This window comes from Schistocerca cancellata, chromosome 1 (assembly GCF_023864275.1).
Source record: "Schistocerca cancellata isolate TAMUIC-IGC-003103 chromosome 1, iqSchCanc2.1, whole genome shotgun sequence".
Classification (NCBI taxonomy): Eukaryota; Metazoa; Arthropoda; class Insecta; order Orthoptera; family Acrididae; genus Schistocerca; species Schistocerca cancellata.
The window spans coordinates 349914693-349938390 of record NC_064626.1 but is presented as its reverse complement, the minus strand read 5'-3'; the positions used below and the strand labels follow the sequence as shown (position 1 = coordinate 349938390).

Below are 23698 nucleotides of genomic sequence, written 5' to 3'. Positions count from 1 at the left end.
ATAAAACTAAACACAATTTTTAAAATTAAGCTTTGAGACTTGGATTTTTAAAGTACAAAACATTCAAAACCTGAGGGTCTTTAATTTTAGTATGCAATGGAAGATGCCTGCTGGGAATTACTAGAAGAGACAGAAAACTACAAAATGGATTAGAGCTGAGAGAGGAATGCAAGAAAAAGGACACACATGTAACCAGGCAAATGGATGATACGACAGACCAAGAAAGTTGTTTATTGGTCCAACAACTGAAGATTCAGTTGAGAACCTACTGAGAGATGTGTAGATGATACACTCCTGGAAATTGAAATAAGAACACCATGAATTCATTGTCCCAGGAAGGGGAAACTTTATTGACACATGATCACATGATCACACTGACAGAACCACAGGCACATAGACACAGGCAACAGAGCATGCACAATGTCGGCACTATTACAGTGTATATCCACCTTTCGCAGCAATGCAGGCTGCTATTCTCCCATGGAGACAATCGTAGAGATGCTGGATGTAGTCCTGTGGAACGGCTTGCCATGCCATTTCCACCTGGCGCCTCAGTTGGACCAGCGTTCGTGCTGGACGTGCAGACCGTGTGAGACGACGCTTCATCCAGTCCCAAACATGCTCAATGGGGGACAGATCCGGAGATCTTGCTGGCCAGGGTAGTTGACTTACACCTTCTAGAGCACGATGGGTGGCACGGGATACATGCGGACGTGCATTGTCCTGTTGGAACAGCAAGTTATTTGCCGGTCTAGGAATGGTAGAACGATGGGTTCGATGACGGTTTGGATGTACCGTGCACTATTCAGTGTCCCCTCGACGATCACCAGTGGTGTACGGCCAGTGTAGGAGATCGCTCCCCACACCATGATGCCGGGTGTTGGCTCTGTGTGCCTCGGTCGTATGCAGTCCTGATTGTGGCGCTCACCTGCACGGCACCAAACACGCATACGACCATCATTGGCACCAAGGCAGAAGCGACTCTCATCGCTGAAGACGACACGTCTCCATTCGTCCCTCCATTCACGCCTGTCGCGACACCACTGGAGGCGGGCTGCACGATGTTGGGGCGTGAGCGGAAGACGGCCTAACAGTGTGCGGGACCGTAGCCCAGCTTCATGGAGACTGGTTGCGAATGGTCCTCGCCGATACCCCAGGAGCAACAGTGTCCCTAATTTGCTGGGAAGTGGCGGTGCGGTCCCCTACGGCACTGCGTAGGATCCTACGGTCTTGGCGTGCATCCGTGCGTCGCTGCGGTCCGGTCCCAGGTCGACGGGCACGTGCACCTTCCGCCGACCACTGGCGACAACATCGATGTACTGTGGAGACCTCACGCCCCACGTGTTGAGCAATTCGGCGGTACGTCCACCCAGCCTCCCGCATGCCCACTATACGCCCTCGCTCAAAGTCCGTCAACTGCACATACGGTTCACGTCCATGCTGTCGCGGCATGCTACCAGTGTTAAAGACTGCGATGGAGCTCCGTATGCCACGGCAAACTGGCTGACACTGACGGCGGCGGTGCACAAATGCTGCGCAGCTAGTGCCATTCGACGGCCAACACCGCGGTTCCTGGTGTGTCCGCTGTGCCGTGCGTGTGATCATTGCTTGTACAGCCCTCTCGCAGTGTCCGGAGCAAGTATGGTGGGTCTGACACACCGGTGTCAATGTGTTCTTTTTTCCATTTCCAGGAGTGTATTAGGATATGTGTGGGAGTGCATGGATATATATCACTCAAGATTTTAACACATAGGAAAGTATATAGGAGACCTGTATCCAGCAGTGAGTGTCAAATGGCTGCTGGAGGTAATAATAATGACCAATACAATTGCAAGAAAAGGAAAAAGTACAAGAAAGCTAATGTTTCTAATACGAACTATGAAGCATAAGAAATAATGTCATAACGTAATAGTTATAACAACAGAAAGTAATGAAAGTTATTAGTGGGTTCAGAAGTTAGCTGTGACAAGGATGTGGGAGGAAGGAGGTGAAATAGGATGTATATCATTATACAGAACTAACACACACAATATCACTATTAACAAAACAGATAATTTTTTTAAATACATGTTGGGACTAGCTTTAGTTTAGCACAGTGTAATAAATGAAGATTTAAATGATTACCTCACATTTTAAACTACGATCATGGCCACTTCAAATGATCATCACAAATTCTAAACTGAACAATGTTAGTGTGTCAGCAAGTTTGTTATTACACAAAAAGAAGCAGTTAAGATACATTCAACAATTACACACAGGTTTAAATTGGAAATGCCGTAAGTAATTAATAACAACATATTTTTTAAAAAAAATTCAGAAGTGTTATTCAAGTTGAAGAAACATGAAGGAATACTGGATGGAACCACATTCCATTCATCACATTTATTCTAGAAGCAATTAAACTAGGGAGTGGAAAATGTGCCAGCAACCACTGAAAATGTAAAAGAAACAAACAATTCCTGACATTGTTTTGGTGCCCTGTCTTCTAACTACTTAAAATTTAGAACGAATATGAACTAACACAGCTTCTCTCATTGACAAATTCTAGAAGTAGAACTCTTGAAGAAACAAAACTACAAATGTGTCTTCTCATTCAATAATTTTGAGTACTTATTTATATAAACCATGTTCTTTATTTGATATATAGAAAAAGGAACAGCTGAAAATGGAATCTGTGTAAATATTTCATATTGTCATAAATTGCAAAATAACATAAATTTCTAATATACAACATGGACATTCATTCTAAATCCACATTTAGACTTTCATACTTACTGCACATGGATATAATGGTCCACTCAATGACCATAGCAATGATGGGGCAAACAGTTGCCATTCTGCATAATTTTCAGATACACAATTTATATCAATCCACGTATTATTATACATCCACAAAATGAATAAAACTTTAAAAGGTTATGTGGTTTTAAAGAGAGTAGAGAGGAAAGTTGCTATCTTCAACAGACAATTATGAACCATAAACAGAGGTAAACTCCACTGCAGGCTGTTTGAAGGTTGGGCTTCTGAAGGTAATGTTACAGGCAGAACTCTGCTGTGAAAGATAATTAGTTTACAAACACGTGGTGCACACATCTACATGGGCATACATCTACTGCTTGTTCAAGAGTTCGTAACAACTGACATGCTTATTTTTGACCATTGGTTCCTTATCTCAAAACACTTAGTTCAGAATCCTCTATTATCTACACACATTTGATTCTAATGGTTTTGAACACCCTGCATGTATTAGCTGTGAACATGGAAGATGTCAGGTCTTTTGGGAAGAATACACACAATATTAAACGAACTCCACTTAAGCCCTTGGATAGTGCTTGCAGATGGGATGTTACCAAGCAGAAACAATAACTGTTGAGAAAAGATATTGTGTAATAAAATGCATAAAATGATGTCAAGGAATTTCAGTGATAACAATAGGCATCATTCCTTCAACATTTTATCTCTCTCATCATCAAATTAAAAAGCTGAATCAACCAGTCCATAAGGACACAACCTTAGTCACAACATTAGAAAAACGTGAGTTTTTGTTTTGTCAGGATAATACTGCTTCGGGCTAACCTGATTTGGTATTGGGTCATTCCGTGTCAGGTGGCCTAGATTTAAAGAAGATCCCTTCTCGATCCTCTCCAATTTTTATGAAGTTTTTGCATGATGGACATACACATGCTTTACATAAAGCCACACGACATTCCAGCTCGATAGCCATGCTTTTGTAAAGGCTAGTTTTTCCATATCATTATAGATATGATGTAACAAACACGTTTGCTTTACTGTTGCTTGTGATTTAAGAGGACTCCCGTGCTGAAACTTGGTGATTCTGCTCAATGTTTGGAGGAACAACTACCTAGTTGCTGAAGAAGTGTTCATTGTACAGCAGATTTATCACAATTTGCTGTCAAAGTGGCACATAAAATATGTCATAACAAATTTGGATCGTGCTTTGGGAACTTGTATCTTATGATAGATCCAGCTGTTACCCATGGCTACACTTGCATATCAGTATTTTTGTTATGACGAATGATAGTAAGAAAGAAAGAAGGAAAGAAAGAAAGTAAACAAGCTATTGTACACGCAATAGTGTCAGCTACTCCCGCACATCTGCCTGTTTGGATAATTGTAGCATGTTGGTGCATCTATGCATCGTGCCATTGAAGTAGCTGTACGTTATAAAGTATGTACATTACCCAACAAATTAAAAATGTATTTCATCCCTACTTCACACTTTTAAGTGTTGACTTTTCCTTTTTTACTTTCTAAATTAGCTTACATTCCTCCTCAGGGTTCATGCTATCTCCATACTAAATTTGATCGAAATTGATTCGGCAGTTTAATCAGGAACACGTAACAGAGTTACTTTCATATATATTATATTAAGTACAGAAATACGGATTTCAAACATTGAGGATTGTATAAGCATTGTATTCCTTATGCTGAATCACATTATGTAGAACATATCAATCAATAAAAGCATTTTTAAAAACATGATAAATTTCAAAAGTCAAATAATAAATAGATTTTTCAAAGAGTAAATATATGTCCCTAATTCATGTAATATTCTACAAATCAATTACTATATTTTACTACCCACTTTCCAAAGTAGCATATTTTCTTCCTTGACTTTCAAGCAATCTCCATACAAAATTTCGACAAAATTGGTTCATCAGTTTCATCACAAAAAGGTAACAGACAAACACAATTTTGCATTTATAAAACTTCAAATTATGATACTACCTTGTTCAATGATCCACTTTTTATTAAATAAAACCTACATGTTGCCCCAAGCTATGCTCTCATTACCTGTGAAAATTCCATGAAAATCTGTCTAGAAGTTTTGGAGATTAGAACTTTTGGACAGACATGATGCTTTTAGACAAAATTTTGAATTTCCATTTTTTAAAGCATAATTTTGATGAAATAAAGCCTATATGTTGTCCCCAGCTATGCCCATGTTACCTGTGAGAGCCCCATGATAATTTGTTTAGTAATTCTGCAAATTAACAAGTTCACACAGAGATGAAAGGTTTAGATAAAACTTCAGGTCACAATATATTTTTTCCGTGATCCAATCTTGATTATATAAAGCTACACTCAAGTTACCTGTGGAAACCCCACAAAAATATGTCAAGTAGTTTTTGAGATTAGCGTGTTCAAACATGCAGACAGACACTACTGTCTTACAGTTTCATTATTAGTACAGATGAATTTCTCAAGTTGAGTTTTTCCTCATTTGCTTGTAGTCAGCCAGCATGTCCGAAGTCTATGCACGTAGAGTCTTGATTATCCAAATAATTATCAATTACACAAGGTTAAAGTCAATTTGGAATAACAACAATATGGAAAGGATGGATTACTACTCACCACATAAAAGTGCTGTTGATTGAGGACAGGCATAATGTAAAGGACTGCTAAAATATGTAGCTTTCAGGTGAAGTCCTTTTCATGCAGCCCAATGCCTCCTCTATGTGGTGAGTAGCAATCCATCCTTCCATACTGTTGTTAATCCTTTCATGGGCAATGGGAAGATATCTTCCCACATACTATAATATCCTCCAGGGTACAAAGGACTTAACATTCCCACATCTAGCTGTTGCTGCCATCTGTGGACTAGAATTAGAAACATGTGAAAATTCCCGTTGCTGCCAGCAGTCGCTCTGGCAACAACAGAGGGAGTATTATATGTCTGTTGTGCTCCATCTGGTGGCAAGTAGACGTTGTTTTGATGTAATTTCATGATTTTTGCTTGGATATCTGCAGACAATGGCATTTGTAAGTAACTCCACAATACTTATTCGATATTTTAACGCATGAAAGAAATTTGCTAGTAAATTCTAACACATCAAAAATATGTTGTAAACATGTGGTAAAATTTGCTCCCATGGCCCAAGTTGGTCATATGTCTGGCACTATTTCAAACTTTTTGTGTAGATGATAGGCCTGTTTACTGATGTGTTAATAGGCATATTCACTTAGCTTAGCTATTTCTCACTGCAGAATAATTTTACCAGAGAGGAAGATGTGCTGGAATACCTCTTTTCACTTCCTGAGACCGAGTCAGTTTCCGACAATGTTTCAACTGATGAGGAAAGTAAAATACTGAGCATCCACCCACAATCTCCTGCTACTTTTCTACAAGTGCCTTCAGTAGGAGACAATGTTTCATTCCCACAGAGTCGAAAAAAATTCCAGCTTTGAGTGATAGTCATGAGAGTGCTGAAACTGATTGGGATGAAACACTGCCTCAGTGTTTAGACATAGCTTCTGTTAGAGAAAGCCTAGCATTGCTAAAGAAAGCATTCTCTAAAATGAATTGTCCATATGAGTATTTTCTTGAGATCTTCAATAAAATATCATTCAGAATATTGTCTAACAAACAAACTTGTATGGATCCCAAGGGCAACACAATTTTCAACTGAGCTCAAACACCTGTAAGAAGAAAGAACTGGGTGAACACGACATACTCTGAAATAAAAGCATTTATTGGGCTGCTTATCATTATGAGCATCCACAAATTGTCACATTTATCAAATTACTGGAGTTCAGATACCATTCTGCATGCCGCACCAGTGTCGAAAGTGATGATTATAAAACAGTTCACAAGATTTTTAGAAAGCCATCATCTGAACTATAATTCGAAGGCAGTGGGGAAGGGTGCTCATGGATATCAAACTATATAAAGTGAGATCCCTGACTTACGCCCTAAATGTTAATTTCTTAGAGGCATATAATCATTCAGGCAGATTATCTGTTGATGAAGCAATGATACCCTTCAAGGAAAGATCGAGCATAAAAAAATATATGCCCATGAAGTCTATAAAAAGGGGGTACAAGGCCTGGTGCCTGGCTGATGCTAAGACAAGCTATCTGCTGAACTTCCAGATCTATTGTGGAAAAGGGGGAGACAATCTTGTCAATATTCCTCTTGGTGAAAGGATTGTACTTGAATTGTGTTCATCTTTGAAAAACAGTAAATGTAGTGTTGCATTTGACAACTATTTGAGAACGATATGAAGCCAGACAGCGATTGCTAAAATGGTGGCACAGAATTTTTTATTTTCTGGTTGATGCTGCCATTGTGAATGCGTTTATAATGCATGCACCAGTCACAGGAAATGTAGAGCAGCTAACATTCCGTTTACAGTTGGCAAGAGAATTACTATCAGGATTCTCATAAAGGAAACAACGTGGATGTCCAGCTGTATTCATTTCAAAAAAAGCAGACAGCATTGGTGTTCCTGATGAACTCAGACCTTTCAAATGAGAGTGAACGTCTGCCAAAGAAAACTGAAGTATAGATGTTGTCGTATGTGCAGTACAAGAAAAGAATTAAAAAGAATGAGAAAAATATGCTCAAATTGTAATGTTGCTTTCTGTGTAGATCCATGTTTCAGACTGTTCCATAACATCCAGCAATTGAATTTTTGTTAATATTTTGTGAGTAAAAGATAATCTAGCAATGGTGTAAATCTTTTTTATTTTGTTTTACAGTGTCAATTATTTACAATAAAAAATTCCTAAAAATTTGATAGTATCATCTCACGGTCTGAGAGAAGCCATCTTCTCACATAAATTTTCAATATAATGGGTGGCTAAATTTTTTTGTTTTTGCACAGTATGACATAGAGGTTCATAGCAAGTCACTGAACTACAAACTGTCACCTGTAATAAGCTCAGAAAAATGTGCCCATGAGAGGGTTAATCCATCCTGGACTCTCCATTGTTTGAAACTAGCAATTTGTTTTACCTTATACTGACCCAATATGTGTGTTACATTTTACATCCCAATCACTGTTACTTCATGATATTTGTACAGTCTGACTGATGATTATTGTGTAGAAAGAAAATTAGTACTGACAGTAGCATGTCTTTGGTTTTAACAAGTGTTAATGTATGGTGTTTTAAAGATCTAAGGGTAGACCTTTCATCATTTTTTGAAGAAAAAGTAAGACCAGATATTTTACGTACTTGTGACCACTGGCTGATTGAAACAGAAGGTGACAACTACAGTTGAATTGAATATTTGGATATTGTACTGAATAACTACAACCCACGGTGGTGAGTGTGGTATGCCAATAGAAATCTTATGCTAAAGGAAACTGATTTAGAAACTTTTGTACAGACATGGATCTTGCACTGGTTGCACTACTGATAAGAAATTTTGATCCCATTGTTATCTCTGAGCACATTCACCAGACGATAACTTTGAAAACTTTACTGTATAGATGGAGAACTGTTTATCTTTCCTTATACACCTTAAGTCTCACATTGTATTGTGTTATGATTACACTGCATATACTGGTGGTGGAAGTACTAGAGAGATGGTAGTTATAAGCTTAACAAACAGCCATGGGCTGTTTGTAGCAAACCACCTCCCAACAAGGAGTGACAACTGTATAGACACTTATCACCAACCTCAATACTTGAGCATGTAATATCACCATAGTGGAACCACTGAGAGCAGATCACAGTGTGTAGTAATCGAACTCAGTGTGAAGAGCAAGAAAGGCATATGACACTCCAGTTACACATCCAGTAAAAGATTTATCAGAGAAGAGAGACTAAATGACCTGAAAGCAGCATTGTCTGGTGCAAACTGTCAGAAGAAAATTGCAGAAATAGGGGTCAGTGACTCACTTCAATGTCTGTTCCAAACCCAAAGAACAAATTTTGATTACATGTTCCAATAACTCCATGAACAATCCCGTATGCACATCACAAGGTAGGGAAGAACTATTGAGGAGAAGATATGGTCTGCACCTGAACTACATGAATTTGTTGTTTATTATTCAGAGACCATATGAAGAGTTGTAGAACTTCCAATTGCAGATCTACTATATTCTACATGAACTGTAATTACTTACGAGTCAAGAGAGTTTACAGAGAATGAGAGGATGGTGCAAAAAAGAAATGCAATGACAGATTCATTATGGAGGCTCATAATACATATAAAGCAACTTGGTATCTGATAAATGAGCACAGGAAGAAACCTACCTCCACCAGAAATTCCTGCAGTACTTTGTTATAATACTGCAAAATACCAAGCCTCAGACCCAAATTTAGATCCTACAGATCATAAAAAATAGGCTATTACACATTGGAAAGAAGTACATCCTAACAACATCATAAAAACAGTGATTTCAAACAAGCGTTGAGAGAGTGCAGATATCTACGGCATGTTCTGCACAGTCCTAAAGAAAATTATGCTGGAGCTTGCTTAACCTCTACTCACAGTAATCAACAAATATTTTATCGTTCACTGTCTTCCCAGAATTCCTGAAAATGGAACAGACAGAACTAGTCTATAAAAAAGGTTACCCATGTGAAGTGTTCAGTTTCAGAACAAATTCAATAATTTCCCTTTTGGCTTAAGTTACAGTGTCTGTACAGAAATACCAGTTTAAAGTTGCTCTGAAAAACTATTCCAGGACACACACTGTGATTTTCATGAAGGAAAATTGACAATTACAGTAATAATTGACTTAATTAACACAGAAGGCAGGACTTTGAAGACACTGACACTGTGTCCCCAGCAAAGCATTTTACTGCATCTCATTTGACATACTGCTTAGTAAGCTGAAGTGTTATGTAATTGAAAATGTTGTTATAACAACTCTTCAATCTTATCTTGAAAACCAAAGACAGGTATGTCAATCCATGGAGCAATCTCTCAAAAACAAAACTTAGAACATGATGTATACCATGAATCTGATATAGGACCTCATCTGTTCCTTATCTATGTCAATGACAAAGATTGTAATAACAACATGTTATGGTTTGCTGAAGACCCCATACTTTTTGCCAAAGGAAAAACTGCTGCACAACAAATTCTAGCAATAAATGTGTTCTTTGAAAACATCACAGAGTGATTCATCAAAAATAAAATGGAAAGAGATTTAGAACAAACATCATCACCTGATGTGCAGCCCCAGTAACACTGGAGGCCAGGATTATGTGTCAGCTAAAATTTGCAGTGCCACCCATCTGGTTTGACTTGTGACAATCAAGTATTGTGTGACGTCATGGTGGCCTGGTGTATTTCAAATAAATTGTGTTTGCAGAGGGCATGATGGAGTATGCAATGGTTCTCTCTAGGGTGGGATGTTTAAGTTTCTAATTCAATTGAGGGTGATGTAGTTTGTACGCTGAAAGTATTTGTGGCGATTTGTTAGATAATTATTTTGATGTTGGCAGTTATAGGCAATAGAATTGTTTTCATGTTCGGAATTATTAGTGTGGTGTGTTATTTGTGATTGCAGACTGAAAAAGTTTCATTTTTTGTTAGTTACAGGTATGACAATGAAGTTCACAAGTAGATCACTGCATGCATGGAAACATCCGATTCCACCCATCTGCTTTGAGCCGTGATGTAACGGTGGTGGTGTGTGTGACATCACAACAGCACATAGTTTGAGTTGGTTGTGTTTGTAGATGCCATGTTGCTGTATTTAATGGTGCCCTTTGGTTGTGGATGTGGACGTGCCAAGTTTAACGTGTGGTATTGGATTCATTTGAGTTTTGGTTGTCACCTTGCTAATGTGGTTTTGAGTTTGGGTAGTTTTCAGTGAGTTATGTTTTTTCTTTTTAATGTGTTTGGCATTTTTGTTCGGTCTGATTAGTAAAAAGTCATTTTTTATTGGTTTTTGGTTAGGTATGGATATGACAGTGAAGTTAACGAGTCAATCATTACATTCTGAGATGGGTGATAATATGATGCCTGGCATGCAGTTTCTGTAGAGGTTCAGACTTATTGCTGAATATGTTATGCATCGTATTTGTGGCAACGACGTGGGTTGTTTTGGTCTTATTCTATAGTAATTGTGATGTTTTGTGTGTGGTATATTTAGGCAGGTCGGTTGTGTTTTAATTGATGCAGTGAATATGGGGTATTTGGGTTTTCAAGTTGTTGGCATTTTGGTTCCACTTTTCAGGGTTGTAGGTGTTGATTTTTTGGTATCGGTAGCTGCGGTTGAGCTATATGTGTCAACGGAAATGTCTGATTCTTGTGGTTTTGTTGGTGTACAGGAATGCTGTAATTTAATTTTTTTATATTATTTACTTTGCGATGGTGCAGTGTCTTTTATTGCTGTATATTTAGCCTGTCCCTGCCCTAAACCCCAAATTTTCTGTGGTTGTCCCATTAGTTTCACTTTATTTTTGGAGTAAGATGTTAGTGTATCATTTTTATTGTTGTTCACATTTGATGGCGTGTATGTAATGACACCATTGTCGTCACTTTGTATACACTAGAAGTAGCAATTTCTGCCCTATTGAGATGTTATGGGTCAAAACAAACAGGTTGGAGTCGGACGTTCTGTAATGCCTGCAGAATGACATGTTGAGCACGATTAAATTCCTACAGTTGTTTGGACTAACTGCAGAATATGTAAAGTTCCCATTTGTTGAGAAGGTATGAGATAGAACAAACTGCTACATCTCAGACCAGAGAGAGGGAGGGGGGAGGGGGGGGGGGGAGATAGAGTTAGTTTCGTGTGCTTCAAAATTGGTATTAATGGCAATTTTTATGGATTTCTACATCTACATCTATACTCCGCGAGCCACCTTACGGTGTGTGGCGGAGGGTACTTATTGTACCACTATCTGATCCCCCCTTCCCTGTTCCATTCACGAATTGTGCGTGGGAAGAACGACTGCTTGTAAGTCTCCGTATTTGCTCTAATTTCTCGGATCTTTTCGTTGTGATCATTACGTGAGATATATGTGGGCGGTAGTAATATGTTGCCCATCTCTTCCCGGAATGTGCTCTCTCGTAATTTCGATAATAAACCTCTCCGTATTGCGTAACGCCTTTCTTGAAGTGTCCGCCACTGGAGCTTGTTCAGCATCTCCGTAACGCTCTCGCGCTGACTAAATGTCCCCATGACGAATCGCGCTGCTTTTCGCTGGATCATGTCTATCTCTTCTATTAATCCAACCTGGTAAGGGTCCCATACTGATGAGCAATACTCAAGAATCGGACGAACAAGCGTTTTGTAAGCTACTTCTTTCGTCGATGAGTCACATTTTCTTAGAATTCTTCCTATGAATCTCAACCTGGCGCCTGCTTTTCCCACTATTTGTTTTATGTGATCATTCCACTTCAGATCGCTCCGGATAGTAACTCCTAAGTATTTTACGGTCGTTACCGCTTCCAATGATTTACCACCTATGGCATAATCGTACTGGAATGGATTTAGCAATGTAACTAATTATGTTGGGCTGTGACTAGTAGTCATCCATGCTGGTACTGCGAATGACAAAGCAAGGAGAGACTACAGCTATAATTTTTGCCAAGGGCATGCAACTCTACTGCATGATTAAATGGTGATGTCATCCTCTTGGGTAAAATTCTCCGGATTTAAAATAGTCCCCTATTTTTGTTTCCAGGGAGAAACTACTAGGAAGGACGTGGTCATCTGGAGAAACAAAACTGGCGTTCTACGGATCGGAGTGTGGAATGTTAAGATTATTTAACTGGGCTGGTGAATACAAAAATTTAAAAAGGGTAATGGATCTACATTTACACCTACATCTATATTATGCAAACCATCTTGAAGTGTGTGACAGAGGATATATTCCATTGTACCAGTTATTAGGTTTGTTCCTGTTCCATTCATGTATGGTGCATGGGAAGAAAGATTGTCTGAATGCCTTTGTGCATGCTGTAATTATTCTAACCTTGTCCTCACGATGCCTACGTGACCAATATGAAAGGGGTTGTAGTATATTGACTGAATCATCATTTAAAGCCGGCTTTCTCAAGACAGTTTGCACCTAGCTTCAAGAGTCTGCTATTTCAGTTTCTTCAGCATCTCTGTAACACTATCCCATGGGTCAAGCAAACTTGTGACCATTCGTGCTGGTCTTCTGAGTATACATTCAGTATCCCCCGTTAGCCCTATTTGATATGGGTCATATACACTAGAGCAGTGTTCTAGATTGGGTCACACAAGTGATTTGTAAGCAATCTCCTTTGTAGATTGATTGCACTTCCCCAATATTATACAAGTAATCCAGAGTCTACCACCTGATTTACTCACCACTGAGCTGATGTGATCATTACATTTCATATCCTTACAAAGTGTTATGACCAGGTATTTGTACGAGTTGACCGATTCCAACTGTGACACACTAATGTTACGGTCATAGAATACTACAGATTTTCATTTTGTGAAGTGCACAATTTTACATTCTGAACATTTAAAGCAAGTTGCCAATCTTTGCACCACTTTGGAATCTTATCAAGATCTGACTGAATATTTTTGCAGCCTCATTTAGAGAGTTCTTCATTACAGATGAGTGTGTCATCTGCAAACAGTCTTAGGTTGCTATTAATATTATCTGCACGACAACATGAACAGCAATGCTCCCAACACACATCCCTGGGGCACATCTGAACTTACGTCTACACATGGTGATGATTCTCAATCCAGGATAACAGGCTGTGTCCATCCTACTGAGAGGTCATCAGTCCAGTCACAAATTTTACTTGACACCCCATATGGCCGTACTTTTGACAGTCAGCATAGGTGTGGTACTGAGTGAAATGTTATTCAAAAATCAAGAAATACTGCATCTACCTGACTGCCTTGATCCAAAGCTTTCAGTATGTCATGTGAGAAGAGTACAATCTGAGTTTCAAATGACTGATGTTTTCAGAATCCATGCTGATCGGCATTGAGGAGATCGTTCTGTTCAAGATAACTCATTATGTCTGAGCTCACAATATGGTCTCTACAACAAATCGATGTCAAAGATATTGAACAGTAATTTTGTTGATCACTTCTACTATCTGATTGGGAGTGCACCAGTCCTTGGATCTTTGTACAATTTCAGCTGTTTCTCATCACCATTAACACTAATACTGATTTCCCTCAACTTTTCAGTGGTACAAGGATTAAACGGGGACAATTTTTCTGGGTTTTTCTCTGTAAAGGGGTCATTCCATGCAGATTCAACCAATTTGAGAAAATGTTCCAGCTGATAGTCTAAGATTTGGCTGAAATTTAGCACACCAACGCTACTGGTCCTGGCCACTAACTTTGATGTCACTAACAGGTTTTGAAAAGCAACAAGAATTTCTTTGGGTTTTGTGAAAGATCATCTGACAATATTCTACTATGATTGTCACTGAAGGCTTCACACATTGCTCTCTTGACAGCCAAACATGTTTCATTCAGCATCTGCCTATCTATAGCCCTACGCTTTGTTTTATACCTATTATGCAATAATCTCTATTTCTTTAGAAGTTTCTTTACAGTGACTGTATACCATGGAGGGTCCCTCCCATTATGAACTGATTTTCTGTGTACATATCTATCCAGTGTACAGTCAATTATTATCTTAAACTTGAACCATATTTCCTCCACATCGTTCTGCCCTGTGCTGAAAGCTTCAAGTTCCTCAGTGAGATAAGGCACTACTGATTTTTAATCTAGTTTACTGAACATATATATCTTTCTGCTTGTTTTGGTTGTTCTTTGTACTTTGGTAATCACTGTTGCCTCAGGGTCACTGCTATCAGTTTCAGTGTGGACATCCTCAAAGAGATTATGTCTATTTGTAGACATTTGTTTCAATGTATATCCATCATGAGTGGGGTTTCGAGCTACCAGTTCTAGGTGCTTTCAGAGAAGGCAATTAATCGTGTCTCACAGTAACAGTAGCAAAACTGTGAATTTTCAGATTGATTGTTGGATGATTAAAGTCAACATCTATGATTACAGTAAGATCGAGGAACTTAAGTACAACTGCAATGAGGTTCTCTCTAAAGTTTTCAATTACCTCAGGAGATAAGTGTGTTGAGCAATTGAAGGATCGAATTACCATTTTATGCCAACCCCTCATACTGAGTCTTGGCCATACAATCTCACATGCACTTTCTATTTCTATTTCAGTGGATTTGAGTTTCTTGTCTACTGCAATAAATACACAACCTCCATTACCCATTACCCTATCTTTCTGACATGCAATTAAGTTTTCCCCAAAATTTCACTGCTATCATTTTCAGGTTTCAACCAGCTTTCTGTACCGAGTAGTATGAGAGCTACACTGCCTCTCAGGAGCACTTAGAACTCTGAAACACTGCTGTGAATGCTTCAGTAGTTAACATCTTGGATTTTAATATTCTCGTCTGGGTCAGGCATTTCTTTCAATCTTACACTGATACTTCAGAGTTTCCAACAACTACCATCATATTGATTGGATGGAGTGTCATCTAATCTAAAAAAGAAGAAGAAGAAGAATACCCTGTCTGCACCCCACACCCAGTCAGCTAGGATAGGTTGAAGTTAAATATAGTGAGACTTAGTGAAGTTCGGTGGCAGGAGGATCATGACTTCTGGTCAGGTAAATGAAGAGTTCTAAATACAAATGCATGTAGGGCTAATGGAGTAGATTTAATAATTAATAATCCAGGTAAGCCATTATGAACAACATAGTGAATGCATTACCATAGCTATGACAGACACGAAGCCCGCATCCACTACAGTGATACGAGTTTATATGGCAACTAGCTCCGCAGATGATGAAGAGATTGAAAAAAATTATGATTAGATAAAGGAAATTATTCAGGTAGTTAAGGGAGAGAAGAACTTGACTGTGATGGGAAAATGGAATTCAGTGGTAGAAAAAGGAAGAGAAGAAAAATTAGTATATGGAGATGGGCTGGGGGAACGGAATGAAAGAGGAAGCTGCCTGGTAGAATTTTGCAGAGAACATAATTTAATCATCGCTAATAGTTTGTTTGCGAATTATCAAAGAAGGTGTACAAGATCTGTTCAAAATATTCTGGAACATTCACAATTTTGCGCCAATGGTGTGTTGGTGCAAAATACAGGTGGCATCCCTGCACATGCCTGTGTTTAATGTGTAACTGCTGAAAATTTCATTGTTGTATATCTGTTAGTTATTGATCAGTGCTGTACTGAGTATAGTGTTGTGTCACACAGTTTGCGAATTTTGAGATGGCAGAGTTAGAGAAGCAACACTATCTGCATTAAATTTTGAGTGTAATTCACGAAAATTATTTACAGGGAAACACCAAATGATGCAGGGAGCCTACTGTAATGGATACTTAAGCCATACACGATGTTACCAATGGTTCACAAGGTTTAAAAATTGTTGGACAGAAGATAAAGATTGCCCTCGTTCAGGATGCCCTTCAACGTCTACCGAAGATGCTCATGCCAGGAATTCATGCCACAAGGAGAAATTGTTAATCAGTGGTACTATCAGGATGTGTTAAGATGCCTGTGAGAAAATGTGAGAAGAATATGGCAATTCATTGCTCTTGCATCACGATAACATCCGCACATTCATCCCTGTTGGTGCATGAATATTGAACAAAAAATGAAATCACTGTGCTGCCTCATCCTCCATACTCTCCCGACATGGTTCCGGAGGACTTTTTTTTTATTTCCAAAGTTGAAAACCCCACTGAAAGGATGAAGATTTGCAATGATACATAAGATAAAAGAAAATTCGTAGACAGCGCTTCACACAGTCCAGAAAGAAGCAGATCAAGACTGCTTCCAGAAGTGGAAACGGCATTGCGAGTGGTGTACCAATTGTGAAGGAGAGTATTTCAAGGAGACTACACACAATAAGTAACAGCTAAGCATAGAAAAATTTTGAGGACAAAGTTTTGGAATTTTTCGAGACACTGGAATGTCTCAGACTGATTAGATAATAGTAAGACAGAGATTTCGGAACCAGAATTTAAATTGTAAGACATTTCCAGGAGCACATGCGAACTCCGGCCACAATTTATTGGTTATGAACTGTAGACTAAACCTGAAGAAACTTCAAAACAGTGACAAATGAAGGAGATGGGATCTGGATAAGTTGAAAGAACCGCAGGTTGTTCAGAGTTTCAGTGGGAGCATTAGGGAACGATTGATGAGAACTGGGGAAAGGAATACTATGGAAGACGAATGGGTAGCTTTGAGAGATGAAATACTGAAGACAGCTGAGGATCAAATAGGTAACGACAAGGCCTTGTAGAAATTCTTGGGTGACACAGGAGTCTGATGTAAGGAGAAAATATAAAAATGCGGCAAATAATGCAGGCAAAATGGAATACAAATGCCTAAAAAATTAGATTGACAGAAATGCAAAATGGCTAACCAGGAATGGCTATAGGACAAATGTAAGAATGTAGAAGCTTATATCATTAGAGGAAAGATAGATACTGCCTACAGGAAAATTAAAGAGGTCTTTGGAGAAAAGAGAAGCAGTGGTATGATTATCAAGAGCTCAGATGGAAAACCAGTCCTAAGCAAAGAAGGGAAAGCTGATAGGTGGAAGGAGAATATAGACTGTCTTTACAAGGGAGCAAACTTCCAGGCAGTGTTATAGAAATGGATGAGGACATAGATGATGATGAAATCGGAGATGTGACACTGTGAGAAGAATTTGACACAGCACTGAAAGATAAAAGTCAAAACAAGGCCCCAGGGGTAGACAACATTCCGTCAGACCTACTAATAGCCTTGGGAGTGACCACCATGACAAAAGTCTTCCATCTGGTGTGCAAGGTGTACGAGACAGGCGAAATACCCTCACAGATTTCAAGAAAAATATAATCACTCCAATTCCAAAGAAAGATGGTGCTGACAGGTGTGAATATTACCGAACTATCACTTTAATAAGTCAGAGTTGCAAAAGACTAACAGAAATCCTTTACAGAAATATGTAGAAACTGGTAGAAGCCGACCTCGGGGAAGATCAGTTTGGATTTCAGAGATATACAGAAGCACATGAGGAAGTACTGACTCTAGAAAATAGATTATGAAAAGGCAAACCTAAGTTTACAGTACTTGCAGACTTACAGAAAGCTTTTGACAATGTAATTGGAATACTCTCCTCAAAATTCTGATAGTAGCAGGGTTAAAATATGGGGAGCAAAAAGGCTATTTACATATTGTACAGAAATCAGAAGGTAATTATACGAATAGCAATATATGAAACGGAAACAGTGGTTGAAAAGAGAGTTAGACACAGTAGTAGCGCATCCCTGAAGTTAGTCAGTCTGCACATTAAGCATGCAGTACAGGAAACCAAATAAAAATTTAGGATAGGAATTAAAGTCCAGGAAGAACAAATAAAAACTTTGAGGTCTGTCAATATCATCTCTTGAGGCTCTCCCAAGGCTATCACCTAGGTCTGATGGAATGTCGTCTACCCCTGGGGGCTTGTTCTGACTTAGGTCTTTTGGTACTGTCATAGTCTTCTCACAATGTCGTGTCTCAGATTTCACCACCACCACCACCACCACCACCACCTCTGTACTTTGCCTGCAAGTATGTCTCCCTTCCACCTTTCCATTCTTTGCTTAGGACTGTTTCTCCATCTGAGCTCTTGATATTCATACCACAGCTTCTCTTTTCTCCACAGGCCTCTTTAATTTTCCTGTAGGCAGTATCTATCTATCCCCTAATGATATAAGCTTCTAAATTCTTACGTTTGTCCTATATAGCCGTTCCTGGTTAGCCATTTGGCATTTCCTGCCAATCTCATTTTTTAGATGTTTGTATTCCCTTTTGCCTGCTTTATTTGCCTCATTTTTATATTTTGTCCCTCCATCAATTAATTTCAGTATCTCCTGAGTCACCCAGGGATTTCTACCAGGCCTTGTCGTTTAACTTATTTTATCTTCACCTGTCTTCATTATTTCATCTCTCAAAGTTACCCATTCATTTTCCACACTATTCTTGTCCCTTGTTCTAGTCAATCATTCGCTAATGCTCTCTCTGAAACTCTCAACAACCTCTGGTTGTCTCAACATCCAGGCCCCAATTTTAATTTCTCATCTTTTTGCAATTTCTTTGGTTTTAATCTACAATTAGTAAACAATAAATTGTGGTCAAGAGTCCACATCTACCCCTCGAAATGTCTTACAATTTAAAATCTGGATCCAAAATCTCTGTCTTGTTATTATATAGTCAATCTGAAAACTTTCGTTGTCTCCAGGTTTCTTCCACACCACCTTTGATGATTCCTAAACCAAATGTTAACGATGATAATATTATGCTATGTGCAAAATTCCACCAGACAGCTTCCTCTTTCATTCCTTTCTTAGAGTCCATATTCACCTACTATTTTTCCTTCTACTCCTTTTCCTATGGTTGAATTCCAGTCCCCCATCACATTAAGTTTTCATCTCCATCAACTATCTGAATAATTTCTTTTATCTGATCATATACTTCTTCAACCTCTTGATCATCTGCAGGGCTAGTTGGGGCATTAACTTGTACTACTGTGGTGGATGTGGGCTTTGTGTCTAACTTGGCTACAATGATATGCTCACTCTGCTGTTCATGATAGCTTACTTGAGTTCCTATTTTTTTTTTTTTTTTTTTTTCATTATTAAACCTACTCCATTAGTCCTATTTAACTTTTGTATATATAATACTGAATTCATATGACCAGAATACCTGTTCCTGCTTCCACCAAATTTCACTAATTCTCACTATATAATCAACTTCAACCATCCATTTCCCTTTTTAAAATTTCTAACCTACCTACCCAATTAACATTCCACACTACAATCCGTAGAATGCCAGTTTTGTTTCCTCCTGAGTAGTCCCAACCGGAGATCTCAGTGGGGAACTATATTAACTCCAGAATATTTTGCCAAAGAGAATGCAATCATCATTTAACCATACAGTAGACTGCGGCCCTCAGGAAACATTATGGCTGTAGTTTTCCTTTGCTTTCAGCAGTTCACAGTACCAGCACAGCAAGGTCATTTTAGTTGATGTTACAAGGCCAGATCGGTCAATCACCCACCTGAAATTGTGTGTTTTTTATTTGTGTCTGTTTGCATGTGTAATACAATGTCACAATCACCATACTGTATAACCTCAAAATCGGGGTGCCCACTACATTTATAGTATTTACTGGTCACAAATAACAGGTGGCACTGCAATCTCCGGTTATCCCCAGGATAAAATCGAGGCTTTGAAACTGCTGGATTTCATGATTGACAGCAAACTGTCAACGAATGAGCACACCGTGTATGTGTTCTCAAAGTTCTCCCATGTGATATACCTTCTGAAAAGACTAAAGGGTGTAGTAGCTGACAAGTTTGTTATAATGGGACACAATGCAGGCTGCAATGAAACTTATGCTTAAAAAAAAAGGGGGAAAAAATAAGCTGTGAGGTTCATCACATCAAGAGAAAGACTGGATCACTACATACCTATAATCATCTGGTTATGAATAATGTTAATTTGCAGATAGCATGCGTTTTGATGCACCATGAATGTATACGAAAACCATAAGGAATACATAACAGAAAACACACCCACAACAAGAGAAACATGGGTTTACCAAGAGGCGAGGGTAATCCCAAAAGTAAGGTCTCCTTTTTTTTTTTTTTTTTTTTTGTAAGTACATAGACCTGTTTATTTCTACAATGGTTTACATCAGTTTACAGCTTGAACATTTAGCTATTTTTCGACATAATCACCATTTCTGTTGATGCATTTTTCTGAACAGCATGGCAGCGAGCTGGTATGACATGGGCATACAAAAACTGCCACAGCATCTACAAAAATGCATCAACAGAAATGGTGATTATATCAAAAAATACCTAAATGTTCAAGCTGTAAACTGATGTAAACCATTGCAGAAATATACAGGTCTATGCACTTATAAAAAAATAGAAGACCTTACTTTTGGGATTACCCTCGTATAAACACATGGCAGTTTTCCAACAGTTGTTCTAAAAACGTTCAACACATTGCCTCGAGAAAAACATCATCTGCTGCCAGGATTATTGAGAAGGAAAATTGTACACAACTCGAAAGAGCACCCATTACATTCTGTTGGAGAATTTTTCAATCATGATTCAAGTGATTGGACAAAATGAAATTGTTTTTCCATCTGTTTTATTTCCTCTTGTTGCAAGTAATTTTCTTTATATGTAATACAATAAAGAATGTAATTTTCACACAGTCTGTCAAGTCATCACTGGTAAAGGATGCAGATCTAGTAACTATGTAATAAACGACTGTTTCACATTTTGATAGTACCACAATAAGAAACAATTACACTTTACATTCGGGGCTATCAAGAATTTTGTTGTAATAATTTGAGGAAACCACAGGAGGTAAAATAAACCCAGATGACTATGTGGGACAATGAGTGACTGATTCTTTCCAAGGTCTTCTGATCTGATGGTTTTCATGGAATTTGATGTGACCTCCTTGTAACAAACTTAACACTGGTTAAATTGTCGTCAGAAGTTCAGTTCAGCTCTAGCCATAAAGCTACAATTCAAGAATTAAGATGTCATAAAAATTAAATATCATGCTAAAAACTATTAAAAATGTATAAATCAATCCACATTAATGGCACAGTCCATGTATTAAGCCTCTTTTGCACAACTCACCACCACCATGGCCAGAACAATGAGAGAGTGTGGTGGTATGGACTGCAGAAGTACAATATTATTCTGATTCAATCGGAGAAACTAAATTATCAAACATTATTTCCTGTATTTTATAGCAATATACAGTTAACTTTCATTCAAAATCAGAACTTTTTTAAAGATAATTATCTACCAAGAATGTTAATCTTGGCAAGAAATACTTACTCTCTCTCCATTATGTGAAAGACGAGGTCTTGGCATTCATTAAAACAATCAATTCCTACCATTCCACCTTCTCTACAAATTGCAGAAATCATTCTATTCCTTATTTCCTCTGGAATTCGAATCCGGTAACGGGCATTGTGAGTAAAATACTTCCTAAATATTCTAACTGCATCATGCAAAGTTGCTTCAATGAGTTTTACAGCACGTGTTGGTGATGCTGCTTGATGAATTGGGCTGACAGCTCCACTTGCCCATCTTGCCACTGTTCCACTACTTGATTCTTTTTTGCTTTCGTAGCTGTCACCAATGGTCTGTAGCTGGTAACTATTTATCCTACTGCCAGCATCAATGTCTGGGGTAACACAATTTGTTTTATTTTCAGAACTATTCGAAATATCACTGACATCTGAACAGGTCTCACCACAGTCCTTTAAATCTGATGGTAAATTTTTGTTTGATGTTCCACTTGCACAACCAAACATATGTGAATGAGCATCATAATATGTAGTGTGTGAAGCAGTTGATAAAGTACTACTAACTATCAAAGAGTGAGTGCTACCCTTTGGTGCAGTGTTCGCACTCTCACTATTTTCAACACAATCCACAGACAAGCTGCTATATGCTGTTTGTAGTGAAACAACATTACGTTCCTCGGGGTGTGGCGATTCTTTACTGCTGGTACACTCGGCCTCCAACATTTCCCGTGTCACCTGCACGTCAGGTGTGTCAGTTGAACATCTAATCTCGGCGGATGATGCTGCACGAAAACTTTCTGCATCAAGCCAAAATTTGATGAGTGCAACATATCCTCTCGCTTCCAAATACTGAATAAAATATCCCAGGGCACCTTTATCAGCCAAGACCTCTGCTAGAGTTTTAGATAAGCGTGAATGGGAGTTATTGCCTTTCGTTCTCTGGTCCGACTCGCCTGAAAAAATTACAAATATCACTTCTACTAATAAGCAAGTAGTAAGAAACATTGCATATTTCATATTGTCATCTCTAATTGTTGTGCAACGATTACACCAGCTGAAACGTCTATTTTCACAAAACAGTTACCTGCATTAAAAGTGCGTTAAAATACTGTATGTTACACAACGAAGAAGTACAAAGGCCACAAACCTAAATCGCCAATTGTCAGTTCACTTTCGCTATAACATGACAAAGGCCCAGAATGCAAAACATCATTTGATACATCTCCATTGTATATTGATGAGTTTGGTGCATCGGTCGTCCTCGATGGAGAATTTGCGTTGGAATGACTGGCATCCTTCATCCCTACAAAATATATTGTGAAATACTTTTTACAGTTACAAGGATTGTCAGGAATTTTACAACAAAAAGTTAAAAATATAAAATTATTCTATTCACATGCAAGTGTAAACATTGATCACAAATCTCCAAAATACTTATAAATATGAGTCTTTTCTGATAAATTTAAAGTCGTACTGTTATGACAAACCATTTTTCTTCCAAAACTGCAGCATTTTTCATGTTATTAATTTAACATTGACAACAGTGATGACGGTGTTAATTTCCTGTATTGCAATGTAACGAACACATCGCTCTAACGTATGTTCACACCGGATCATGATTATCACGCGCGTTTACATTCCCTTTGACAGCTAAATCAAGTGGCAAATAACACACATCAAAACACCGGATATGTTTAATTCAGCATTCCGAGTACAGAATCGATATAAGAAATCGATAGAATCAAACAAACATTTGTAATTCTGTTTGTTAATTTGCCATTTATACATTCTGCTTATGTTAAGCTGTGTAATTTTCGTGAAACAGCCACAGCCTGCAACAAATTAAATCCCTCCACATATAACGCTTTATTTTATTTTTTATTTTACCTTTTCCAACAAATAATGAACCTAGTAAGAGAGTTTTTAAAGGCTAAGTAAGACTATTAAACCTAAAGTTTTCAGTTACTTCCTAGATGCGTAAATTTAAAACTGCAGTATTTATACGCCAGTGATTTACAACAGCTCTTAAAGGGACATGCTGTCAGACAGTTAAGCTGGGTTCACACACGCATCTAATACGGCACCACAGCTTGTGGCATCGTTGGCTACT

At 38.3% G+C, this 23698-nt stretch overlaps 1 protein-coding gene across 1 annotated transcript in view; it reads right to left on the bottom strand.

Moving 5' to 3' along the window:
• Positions 1-23316, bottom strand: part of LOC126173896 (A-kinase anchor protein 10, mitochondrial) — a 131524-nt gene extending 108208 nt beyond the window's left edge. Inside the window, exons 1-3 of the mRNA XM_049920992.1 lie at positions 23076-23316; positions 22736-22891; positions 21614-22541 (exon numbers count right to left, since the gene is read on the bottom strand). Coding sequence (XP_049776949.1) covers positions 21614-22541; positions 22736-22891; positions 23076-23100 — 1109 coding nt within the window. The 5' untranslated portion in view covers positions 23101-23316. The remainder of the gene's footprint in view (positions 1-21613; positions 22542-22735; positions 22892-23075) is intronic.
• Between the last annotated feature and the right edge of the window lie 382 nt (positions 23317-23698).